General features: G+C 36.3%; 1 protein-coding gene across 1 annotated transcript; it reads left to right on the forward strand.

Annotated features, from left to right (window-relative positions):
- The first annotated feature begins 2494 nt into the window (after positions 1–2494).
- LOC111399200 (14 kDa proline-rich protein DC2.15-like) lies at positions 2495–3194 on the forward strand. Its single transcript, XM_023026468.1, has one exon. It carries the CDS (start codon positions 2520–2522, stop codon positions 2928–2930), a length of 411 nt encoding a protein of 136 aa, XP_022882236.1. The 5' UTR covers positions 2495–2519; the 3' UTR covers positions 2931–3194.
- The last annotated feature ends 10104 nt before the right edge of the window (positions 3195–13298 follow it).

Consider the following 13298-nt stretch of genomic DNA (forward strand, 5'->3'; position numbering starts at 1 on the left):
ATTTCTCAACCAACAACCAGTTCAATCGGCTCCAAATCACAACAAATTGATTCACCTTGGTTGCTATGCAATCTTACTCACGTAGGATAAGAAAGGATGATGATCTATAGTCACAAAGGTTAGGAGAAGACACCACAAAGGTATACTATGAAAGAACCACAAATTGCACACATTATACAAGCGTTTTGGACACTTCTGAATACCTTTTTTCTCACACAAAAGGAGGCAGCTGGGATTCACTATTTCTTCTCTCAAAATCACACAATCATCATTAGAAAGTCGCTAGGATTATAACCAAATATATACTCTAGGGTTAGGCTTTAAGTTGGACCATTAAAGAGGTAAACGGGCCAAGATTCAAGCAATCCATAAGGGAATACAATTGGGCCAGTGTAGCTCATAGACTTGGTTGTTGGACTTATTTCTTTCATCGGCCTATGCCTATGAAATAATATTAACCCACGTTAATATCATAACCCGGAATTTTTAGGTATCAAAAACCCAACAAAAACAGAAGGGGAAATGAAAAGCATAAGAGGCTTGAAAATGAGATGCTAAAAATATCATACTTGAAACTGTAATTTATAGACGTTGAATCTGGTCTATAGATTTAAGGTATAAGAAAGAAAATTAGTTTCTTCATTTGAACTTAGTTTTCAATTTGTAAGATTAATGTTTTAGCAAACGGGCGACACATACACTTTCATTCAGCTTATTTAAATGGTTAGTGACAAAACTTGAGTTCGTGACATTTTGTATAATTCAATATTACATTGTACCACTTTAATTAAAAATTTAAGTTGTTGGAAATATGAAAAATTTATTTTTGTAAGTTCATCTTCAAATATATATAGAAGGGAATAAATTTTTTAACCTAGAAACTAACCACTGGTTTGGAAGTAATGAACATTAATCAACCACCTCAAGACAGATGGTTATTATCAAACTTCAAGGCGTCTTTTATTGGTTGATTTTAAATTATAGAAAGAACCAAGTGGGAGAAAAGTAACAAAATTTCTATACCAGTTATAGTCACGGAACTTCATTATGTGGTCATTGCTTTTACTTGTGACTAAATATCAGTTCTTATATATTTGAAATTTAGAGCATGTTTGAGCCCCAATTTGTTGCATTTTGAAATAATAGATTGATGGCGAATGTATGATTAAAAAATAAAGAAAAGTTTTGAATTTACGTGTAATATTATTTTATTAAAGGATGTGCGATTGAAAAAAGAGAAAAAAAAATGTATTTTGAAAATAATGGGAATCAAACAAGAGCTAGTTAAATATCAGGTTCTGAAATTGGTGGAATTTCTATTATAATTCTATGCCAGCCTTGCTTCATATGTCTGCTAATGTAAATCGAACGCCCTCTTGCATCTCACCAATAATTGTGAAAAGAGATTATACGTCATCATAAAATTGCAGAAAACGTAGATAACATATGATTTGATCGAAACTCATACATCCCCGTTGAGTATTCACTAAAAGGAGGATCTTAGGATTTGATTTTATATTTTCCGAGTAAAAATAAGAATTGAATTTTTATTATTCTATACATATAGACTAAAGGATTGTCATGAATTGAATTCCTCGTAGGATGTAAAATAAAAGGCTCTCGTTTCATGTACCTATATATAGAAACTTCCATTAGATAGTCATAAACGGCCTATGCGTGAGACATGGGCATACTTTGCACTCTCATCGAATATGTATATTTTCGAGTTGTATTTGGAGGTTTTGTTGTGAGAGAATTATAATGTGATAATAACAAATTTTCACAGTAAAATTTCCTTTATGGCTCGTGATTTTTCTCAGATTTTAGAGTTTTCCTCCTAAATTCTTAGGTTCGTTTTATTGTTGTCATTCTTCAGTTTTACTTTTATGTTTTTCTTGATATTTTCTCGAAGAGATCAGATTTCCAACAGGATGTAGTACTGACAATAATATTTGATATCAACGTTTTATCTTGCATCTCTCCCCAAAATCCTCGCTCCAGGGAAGAATCAGAGGACTCCTTCAAAAAATAAAATCAATAACTTACACGTGAAACCCTAACTCTAATATATGATGAAGAAGAAGGGTTGAATCAAAGAGAGAGGATAGAAAGAATGAAGATGAGAGAGAAAGAGTTACAAAAGGGCTTATTGGATTGAAAATTGAACATCTTGTCTCATATTTTAAGAGAACAATTCATTCCATGTCAACTTGGAGATCCATCCTGGACTTTAAGTATAGACAACCAATGGGCTAAGAATGACACAAAATCCCATGCCAATGGTAGTCACGGACTACAAACCACAGTATATTGTATGCCCATTTGTTCTTCCTGTGATATGAAAATCAATTGTAAATTTGTAAATAATTGATCTTTGTTCAGACCTAAGTCCACGCCAGCCTTGCTTCACATGTCTGCTGATTTATTATTAATCACTTTACTACTTTTAGTCCTATATATACCGACGCAATCAGTGAATCTGTACCACCAAAAACACTGCAGTGTGAAAGTTTTGATCAATGGACTCCAAATGTTCATCAACTGCTCTTTTCCTTTGCCTTAACCTTCTGTTCTTTTCCCTTACAAGTGGCTGTTTTACTTGTAATCAACCAACAGTGCCAAAGACAAATCCAAAGCCAAACCCAATCCCCAACCCCACCCCGTCTAAGGGAACTTGCCCTAGAGATGCTCTAAAACTTGGCATTTGTGCCAAGCTACTCAATGGCAGTGTTGGAACAACAATTGGAAACCCACCGGACCATCCTTGCTGTTCGGTGCTTGGTGGCCTTCTGGATCTTGAAGCTGCTGTTTGCCTTTGTACTGCGTTGAAAGCAAATATTCTTGGCATTAACATTAACATTCCTATTTCTTTGAGTTTGCTTATTAATACTTGTGGGAAAGCACTCCCAAAGGATTTCATTTGTGCTTAACAAATAGTTTAAGCACTCATTTGTAGCACGGTTTTAGTTTTCAGTATCTTCGCCGTACTGTTTTCTTTTATTTAATGAGAGCTTAATAATTTTTACACTGAGATCATTCTTTCTCATTGTAATTCTCAAGTTCTCAACATGCATTTCCTCCTTGTGATTTTCTGTCTGCTGATTAGTGTTGGCTTTTGATTACGTCTAGCTTTTGTCCCAATTTTACCCTGTATCATCATTGTTATCTGCAAATACAAATATCATCTTAAACAATGCAACAATCCTTGGCTGTTGTTTTCACTTGTTATCCTGTCACCACAAAGGTTTTATTTCTGGACTATGCACGGAGAAAAGTTGATACAGTCCTGGACGCACCTGTATGTACAAACAAAGAAGGACCGAACTCGACTGAATGAACCAAAACTTATAGTACCTATACACAATATTAAACTGCAACTTGATGCAATGAATGTATAGAAAGATCTACTCAGTGCACTGAATGCATAGAATGAGTTCGGAAAATATCTAGACCCAAATCTGTGAAATTAATCAATAACAAAAAACAAGTCACTTAATTATTGTTTCTAGATGGTTAATATTATTAATCCAATTTAAAACCCAAGTATCAACCTTAAACATGCTTCTTGGGATAAATTTTTTTCGAGCAAACCTTGTAAAAATGAAGGATTATATTCTTTTTCTTCATTTATTTACAATAATAATGGTACAGTTTAAATAGGAGAGAATTAAAATCTACTTTTGGACTGTACAATTATCAATAATTTTATTCCCTTGATAGAAGAATTAATACCTAAAATATATTGATTCTATTGCCAAAGGTGAGCTCCTCACAGCTCATGCCAACACTCCCCCTCAAGTTGGTGCAAGCAGATCCGTGATGCCCAACTTGTTAAGTGAACTGTGAAAGTCTTTACTTGAGACAGTCTTTGTAAGTATATCTGCCAATTGATCTTCAGATTTCACAAATGGGAATCGAATCACTTTTGCTTCCAAATTCTCCTTGATGAAGTGTTAGTCTATTTCCACGTGTTTTGTCCTGTCATGTTGGACCAGATCATGAGATATGGCAATGGCAGCTTTGTTGTCACAAAAACGGTCCATTTCAGCAGTGGGAGCAAAGCAATTCCTGTGAGTAGTCTCCTGATCCAAAGAAGTTCACAGAGTCCCTTCGCCATTCCTCTAAATTCTACTTCCGCATTTGATAGTGATACCACTTTTTATTTTTTACTTCTCCATGTAACGAGATTCCCTCCAACAAACAGAAAGTAGCCCGAAGTGGATCTTCTGTCTGAGATATTTCCTGCCCAGTCTGCATCTATGTAGCCTTCTATTCTCAAATGATTATTTCTTGAGAACATAAGTCCCTTTCCAGGTGAGGATTTTAAATATTTGAGTATCTGAGTCACAGCATCCATGTGATCTTTACTAGGGTTGTGCATAAACTGGGAAACTATACTCACAGCATATGCAATATCTGGACGAGTATGTGAGAGATATATGAGTTTACCAACTAGCATTTGATACCTCTCTTTATCTGTTGGTACTTGGTCTGGGTGTCCAATAAGTCAACGGTTCTGAATAATTGGAGTGTCTGCTAGCTTGCATTCTAACATTCCCATGTCAGCCAGTAAGTCCAGTACGTATTTTCTCTGGGAGAAAAATAGACCTTGTCTGGACCTTGCCACTTCGATCCCCAAGAAATATTTGAGATCTCCTAAATTCTTCATCTCGAACTCAATTGCCAACTGTTTCTGAATTTTAGATATTTCTTCCATGTCATCCCCTGTGATGATCATATCATCCACATACACTATTGGTGCAATTATCTTGTCTACTCCGTGTTTCAAAAATAGTGTGTGATTTGAGTCGCTCTGTTTGAACCCATACTTCTTCATTGCCAAACAAAATCGCCCAAACCATGCTTGAGGTGACTGCTTGAGTCCATATGGTGCCTTTTGTAACTCACACACAATTCTGGTGTCTGAGGGGCACGTGTAGCCCGGAGGAAGTTCTATGTATACTTCTTCTTCAAGGTCACCATGTAGGAAGGCATTTTTTACATCAAGCTGGTGTAACGGCCAATCCAAGTTGGGGGCAAGAGATAGTAGAACTCGTACTGTGTTTAGTTTTGCAACTGGTGAGAAAGTTTCTTGGTAAACCATCCCATAGGTCTGCTTATAGCCTTTTGCTACCGATCTAGCTTTGTATTGTTCAATAGATCCATCTACCTTATGTTTGATGGAGAACACCCATCTACATCCTACTACCTTCTTCTCCTCAGGTAATGGACCTAGGGTCCATGTGTTATTTTTCCGCAGGGCTTCCATTTCTTCTTTAATTGCCTAGGCCTATTCTATATCTGACAAGGCTTCTTGAACTCCACTTGGAATATGATTTGAGGAGAGTACATTTGCAAAAGCTCTCAAAGGCTCAGATAATTAGTTAGTGGACATGTAATTTGTAATTGGGTACCTTGATCCTCGTTCTTCCATATCTGGAGAGTATTTGTTAGGAGGCCTGCCCCGATTATGCCTGAAAGGTAACTTGTATCCAATAGAAGTATCGGAATTTGTACGAGAAGATATATCAGGAGTGCTTACCTCAAGTAGATTCTCAGAAGATAGGTTTGTAGGTATTGAAGGAAGGGGGAGTTTGGTTCAGCTTTTGAACGGGAGTCATCATTTCTCGATTCAGTTTCTGTTCGAGCTAGCTCATTTTCTTGCTCTGCTACTGTCTCTACATTCTGCCAATTAAAGTACAACCAATTTAACTCTTCCTCGTTTGTCTCTCCCTGAAGAGAAGAATTGACTGTTGCGAAGAAGGCCTCGTTCTCCGAGAAAGTAACATCTATAGTCACATGGGTGTGTTTAGTTGAAGGATCATAGCACCTGTACCCTTTTTGATGCACGGCATAGCCCAAAAACATACATCGGAGAGCACATGGATCAAGCTTTGTTCTTTGATTTTTGTAAAGGTGTACATGCACTACACACCCAAAAACTCGTGGAGGTAGCATGAGTGCTGTGGGTGTGGATACATGCAATGCCAGAGCTTGAAGTGGTCTCTTGAACTGTAAGACCTTGGAGGGCATTGGATTAAGCAAGTAGACTGCCGTGGACACTGTATCAAGCCCATAGGATTTCGGGACAAAGGCTCCATGTAAAAGAGCTCTTGCTGTCTCAAGAATGTGTATGTTTTTTTGCTTAGCAATGCCATTCTATTGGGGCTCTATGGGCATGACGTTTCATGAAAAAGGCATGTCGTTCAAAATAAGTACAAAAGTGTTGCTTCACAAATTCACCACCATTAAATAGAGCCAGGACATGCAAGTACAATCATCAACAGATACGACAAACCAACGAATGCCAGATTCAGTAGATATAGGTGAGGGACCCCAGATTCATGCTTAATGGATAAGATGTATGGTGACTTTTAGCTACAGTACATGTATCACATTTAAAGTCAGAAATCACTTTATTTGAAAAAAGACTAGGTATTAGGTGCTTCAAATAGCTGAAAGATGGGTGTCCTAGACGACGATTCCACAAACAAATCTGTCGATCCTTCTCATTGCTTTGTATGTGATGAGCTCGACCCATACTGAAATCTTTCATATAGTATAGTCTCCCCCTTCTTAGTACCACGCCCAAGAATTTCCTTGGTGAGTACCACGCGATTATATAGCGTGATTTAATCGTAAGTGTATGGTGTCAAGTTTTGTAATATAGTAAAGAATTTAAAAGTGTCAAACCCACAAGGATTGATATTCAAATTCAACTGAGTACTACAATTATTTCGATTTTCACTTTATTTAGACAATTCCAAGTTTTAAATGATGTTTTTATGATAACCTAATTTAAATGGAATAAAGAATGCAAGTAAAGTGAGACAATTTCTAATAATCAAATCAAATTATGGATATCTAAGGATTGATTTCACCATATTATCAAGATGCTCTCAACTTCTATAGCCATTTCCATTGAATTTTCCCAATTTATAGGCAAGAACCCTAATTTAATTCTATCCCCTCTCTCGAGCGCCAATAGAACCTATCTTTATATTTTAACCCCAATATCTCTATTCCGAATTAAACATATAAAGATTATTAAAGCTTTTGGTTCTTATTTTAGCCCTCAAAGATTAGCACTTTCTCTCGAAACCTACAAATCTAGGTTATGTTGTTCCAGATTATGTCTAAATTTTCCTCTCTCGAGCATCAAATTTAAAGTATCGGTTCATTCAATTGTTGATCAGGCAATTAAAAGCATTAAGCACAAAACAACACAAATAAATTCTGGAAAATTGAAGATATAACTATATTAGAATCAAATCACGTCTCAAATAGGTTACATCAACCTTAGATCTATGAATTTAGTTCATGCTTGAATCGATCGACATGCCAAAATACAAGATAAAAAAAACATGGGAAAGAATAAATAAGGATTCAGAAAAACTGATTTAAGCTGCTTGTTCTTTCCCAATTGGTTGTCAATCTTGATGCAATTCAATTTCTCTTCTTTGCCTCTTGAATGGATCTTCACTCTTGCACCCTTTTTTATCCAGAGAAAATCCCAGAAAAACGGTTGCCCATTAGGTTTTTGTCTTGGTATTTATATTATCTCCGAGTTTTGGATGGTTAGAGAACATTTTAGGCCGAGAAATATCCAAAAATTCGAACTCTTCTGTGTTGCGAGGCCCAACGCCATGGCACCCATCTCTGAAGCCACAATGTATTTGTGTGTTGGTACCGTGGCGCCCAAGTCGGCGCAACGGCGCCAACTATTCTATTGTTTCTTTTTACTCTGGGCACCGTGGCGCCTAACAGACTACTCCTTACTTGAATGCTCATCTTCTAAGCTGCTTTCCCATTGCAATCCTCTTTTCTTATCTCTAACTCATGCCCCCATTTTATGACCACCATTTTAGATTCATCACAAGCTCCCAATTGTGATGTTTTCTCGAATGTTGATTTAGCTGCAAAACAACATGAACACACACATCAAAACATTCAAAAGTGCTTAAGAACAAGCTAAAACCCATGATTTAGAGGCGTTAGTTTAATGAGTGAATTACACTAATCAATGAGAATATCCTGAAGAAGACAAGGTAGGATAGATCAGTACTTCACAATTTAACTCCATAGTTACTTGATTTACAGATAATAATTTATGCGAAAGCGAAGGCACTAGTAAAGTATTAGATAAGTGTAGAGAAGAAGACACGGATACAGAGCCAGTCCCTCTGACCGTAGAAATATCCCCATTAGCATTTGCGACACTAATGCGTCGAGGAAGGGCTGACCAAATAAAGTCATTAGCATCTTATGTCGTATGATCGGTGGCCCCAAAGTCAAGCAACCGTCCATCATTATTCTTGTCACTAGGATGCGTAATAAGAACTGAACAAAGGTTACCTAGACTCGAGGTAGTGTTCTCATCTTGTGAGGGGTCAATATGAGAGATTAGGGATAATCGTGGCTCTGCCGTTGCCAATGCTGCTTTGCCTGTTCGTTTATCAGTGCCATCCCCATTCCTTTTTTTTGTAGTTCGTGCCACCATTCCGGGTATCCATTGAGCTTAAAGCAGTTTTCACGTGCGTGTTTAGAATTTCCACAATAGGAGCACTTTTCATTCAACCCCATTCCCTTGATTTTATTAAACTCAACTTGCTTTCTAGAGCCCAGAGATGAACGTCCAAGTTTCATTCCTTTTGAAACTAGAACTGCTCCTAGAGGATTGTCGGCATCTGTGGTCATCACTGCTTATCAAAGGGCCTCCCAACGGACATGTGCATAAGCTTGCTCAAGTGAGGGAAATGGTTTCATCTGTAAAATACTTGCCCTGATGTTATCGAGCCTATCATCAAGGCCATCCAAAAAGGTATAAACTCGATCCTCTTGCACCAATTTATTGTAATTGTGGATGTCTTTGGAGCAAACCATTGGATTGGGACAGCGATAATTGATTTCACGCCACAACCGTTGTAAAGCCGTGTAGTATTTCTCAATGGAGCTGCCTGTTTGTCTCAACCGTGCCACTCTTCGCCGAAGTTCATATACTTGTGAAGTGTCATTCCCATCAAAAAAGGTAGTTGCAATTGCATCTCAAACTTCATGTGCAGTGGAGAACCGGATGAAGTTGCCAATGAGAGAGTGGTCCAATGAGTTTAAGATCCAGCCTTTGACAATGGCGTTTTCCATGCGCCACCTACGAAAGGTTGGATCGGTCAGTGGTGGAGTAGGCATATCTCCATTCAGGTAGCCAAGTTTATCTTTTCCAGCAATATTCATCTCTATAACCTAAGACCATAGGGCGTAGTTGGAACCGTCCAATTTGATGCCGATTTGAGGTGAAGATTTAGTAGTTGAGGTTGGTGTCTATGCTTTGTTCAAAGCTTCAGTCATCTTTGTTGTAAATTCTAGGAAGAGAGTGTTGGTTTCGGGTGGTAGGTGGCTGGGACTCTCAAAATCATTAGTGGCTTCCATGTGTTTGAATAAATGCTCAAGAAAGCACGGCTAGAACAAAACAGAGGCTGCTGGATTTAGTACCATGCTCTGATACCATGAAGGATTATATTCTTTTCTTCATTGATTTACAATAATTATGGTACAGTTAAAATAGGAGAGAATTTAAATCTATTTTGGGACTATACAATTATCAATAATTTTATTCCCTTGATAGAAGAATTACTACCTAAAATATATTGACTCTATTGCCAAAGGTGAGCCCCTCACAGCTCACGCCAAAAAATAAAAAATAAAAATAAAAATCCAGTAGAAAAGTAAACTTACAATTTGTCCAGGCAATTGACTCCGACCATCCAACTTGTAAATCACCGAAAAATCTCTTCGATTATGTAATCCACATTTTCTAGAACTCTGGACTATTTTTCTCTCCACTGGATCACGAAGAACAAACAGGTTCCGAAGTTCTAGATCTCCAAACACCTCTTATCCCAACTTCAAAACTCTAAAAACGTATAGGTAAAGATATGATTTTTCAATGTTTGATCTAATGATCTTTTGTGTTCTGATCAGTAGTTGAGGCAAGAGAATATTAGACAATATGAATTTAATGTTCAAAGGGTGTTCTCTTAACTAAAATTAAGGCTCAACCAATTGAAACAATATTTGGGATGAATCTATGATCAAGTGGTTGAATAAAGAGATCTTTGATTGTGTTTTGGATCTTCAATAATATGATCTTTATAATTAAATAATGATTCAACACACTTTAGACGAACCTTTGGTAATATATATATAATCAGTAGTGTTTCGGGGTGAAATATAATTGGAAAAAACTTTTTTCACATGAACTAAAATTTTCGTTCATTGTACCTCTACTCGAGCATTAGCTTGGTGCCCGGCAAGTGATAAGCTTGCCTTTCAAGAGCCAAGGTCGTGCACAACAAGAAGTGACATTTCTGTTCTGAGCACTCAAGTGCTCAGTGGATGACTAGTGAGCGATCGTCTTCCCGTTTCTTGATCTTCTCAAATGTCTTCAACTTTTTTTAGGACTACCAACCCCAAACTATTATGACTCAAAGTAAAACTCAAGTAACCATGATTTTAGATAAAGATAAAGCCAATTACAGTTAGGGCCTAACAATATGTACCAAAAATACATGACCATAACTCGACTCGATGCACTATAGTAGAAGCGATTTGAACAATAAACTTCCGAAGACGCCAATTCAGGACTACCTCCATTGTTTGCCCACTGCCAGTCATAGCCAAATCAAATTAAATCCAAATCTGTGTATTAGTCTGTTAGCATTCATACTCGTATCATCATATTTCCATTTGTTTCGCTTTATTAAATGAACCGGAAAATAAAAAAAGTGAATAAGGCTATATGCATCTGTCTAGTTGCGACAAACTTACTAAATATCCAAACTGGAAGCCAAATAAGGTTAAAAGATAAAATTCTATATGGAATAAAGATGAAAAAATTGACCAACTTGTAAAGGTTTATGTTATTCCTCTTAACAGGGTTGAACTTTTAAGATGGAATCCCAAATCTTAATATTGATTAAGGGATAAAATTTCACATCGAATAAAAATGAAAATATAGACCAACTTATAAGGGTTTGAGCTACCTCTCTTAACAAGGTTGATCTTTTAAGATGAAATCTAATTCTTAATATTCGTTTAATTAGAAAAACCATAGAATATCTTATAAGAGTTTTGATTACTTCTCTTAACAATATTGATATTTTGAGATAGAATATCAAACCTTAATATTAGTTAAGGGATAAAATTCCACATCAAATAAAAATAAAAACATAGAATTTGGATTACTCGTCCTAATAAGGTTGCCTTTTTAATATAGAATCTCTAAATCTTAATATGATACCAGAGTTTATTAAGTTCTAATGACCAATTTAATTTGATCAAAACTCAAAATGAGCACATGGATTTCAAAGTTAATCTGCTCAAATGAACCACCATCTTGCCGAGACATGTTAAGAAAAAAATCTCACATCGAATAAATATGAAAGTATAAACCAACTTATAAGGTTTTGAATTACTCTTCTTAACAAGGTCAACATTTTAAGATGGAATCCCGATCTTATTAAATAATATGAAATAAGTACATGTTGTAACAATTCAAGCAATATATTTGGAGTCTAAACGGATTCTCATTCTACTTTTGACGGTGGAATCAACTAGTATCCATTTATTTCTCTCTAGTTAAATAATGCTATTTTTCTTGGAACAATTCGACGCCAGAATAATTTATATGCTGTTTGAATAATGTTTGCATTGTGAATTAGACTCCAGATATCCTTAATATAGAATTTCCCATCAACAGATTTGTTCCAAAATAACTTATCTGGTCTAGATTAAATCTCTTATCTGAGAGGGACTCATTCGGTTGGTAGCTCTTGTAGAAGTTTTTTGTTCCACTTTCCTTGAGTTAGAAAATCCTTTGCTTTAGTGTTTGAATGAAGCTCACCCAGTAGAGATTCTACTAGACTCGAGTAAACCGTCCAACAACCGTTCCAATGGAACATCTCCCCAGGACCTATTTTCCCTCTCAAATGTCTTTCAGTCTATACCAGATGTGAAAAGGCTGTTGGATTTTTTTAGTTGTCTTGTGGGCCTACATATGTAATTAATTATTTATAAGGCTATCTAAAAGTTGAGTCCAAAATCAAAGTGATCAAATAAAGAATTAAATTGTTTGGCTTCGAGCATCTAAATAAAGTGTGGGCTGAATTACGTATAGAGACCAGATTCATTGGGGTTGTGTTTCCTTGATAGACGGAAATACATATGAAAATATAAATAAGGTTATGGTCTCCAATTCATATACGACTTCTCTCTCTTTGTTCCTCCCATCAACACAAAAATAATTAAGAGAAAACATACTGAAGAGAAAGATCTAAGGGAAAATTTCATATCCCAGATGGTAAGAAATATACAATTCAAATTTAAGAAATATAGTTTGATCTTTCGAATCTCAAAGAATCTAACCTACATATATAAATAGAAGGAGAGACAGGGAGATCGGAGAGAGAGAAACCGTTACAATCATTCCCTGAAATCAAACTTCAGTTTCCTTATGTGACCGGACTCTTTCATATATAGAATTTAAGACGTAAAATCATCATCATTTTCAAGGTCACGGTTTTTTTTGTCACAATTAGCTATTTAATTAGTCACAGATTAGTTTTTAGTCACAACTTATCAAATTATTGGTCGCAACTTATTTCTTGGTCACAAATCGAAATTTTATAGATCACGGAATATTTTTTGTCACAAATTCAAAATTTTATAGGCCACAGATTATTCATCGGTCACAGATTCAAAATTTTTATTGGTCACAACTTATTTACTCATTGCAAATTATTTGATTAGTTGGACACGATTAATGTTTTAGTTTCAACTTCATCAATTGTGAGTCACAACTGGGAGTCACGGTCATAATTTTCAGGCCACATATCCAATTATTAGTCACAAATCAACCAAATTGCCACGACTACCGCCATGAACACCATAACCACCAACTGTGAATCCCAATTTTCTGCTCACGGGTCAAATTATTTGTCACAAAATCAACTAAACAGTCTAAACTACCACCAACTAAACCGCCATGACCATTGCCAATCCACTAGAACCTTAGAGCATTGCAAACACCACACCCACCACTGGATAGCGACTAGATCGTGACCAAACTTTCCCCATATCGCAACCAACAAAACTCTTGCCAAAACCACACACCTCCACAAATTTGCAGATCGGTCGGCGGGGAGAGCTACCATGGTGCTCCCCACATTTCCATTCCACTTGGACCTGCCAAGCTATATATTAGGGGAAAAAATCATTTGGAATCATTTATAAACAGATAATGG

Source organism: Olea europaea, chromosome 8 (assembly GCF_002742605.1).
Source record: "Olea europaea var. sylvestris chromosome 8, O_europaea_v1, whole genome shotgun sequence".
Taxonomy (NCBI): Eukaryota; Viridiplantae; Streptophyta; class Magnoliopsida; order Lamiales; family Oleaceae; genus Olea; species Olea europaea.

Coding starts and splice junctions, on each gene's coding strand:
- LOC111399200 (XM_023026468.1), top strand. CDS start 2,520: ATGGACTCCAAATGTTCATCAACTGCTCTTTTCCTTTGCCTTAACCTT.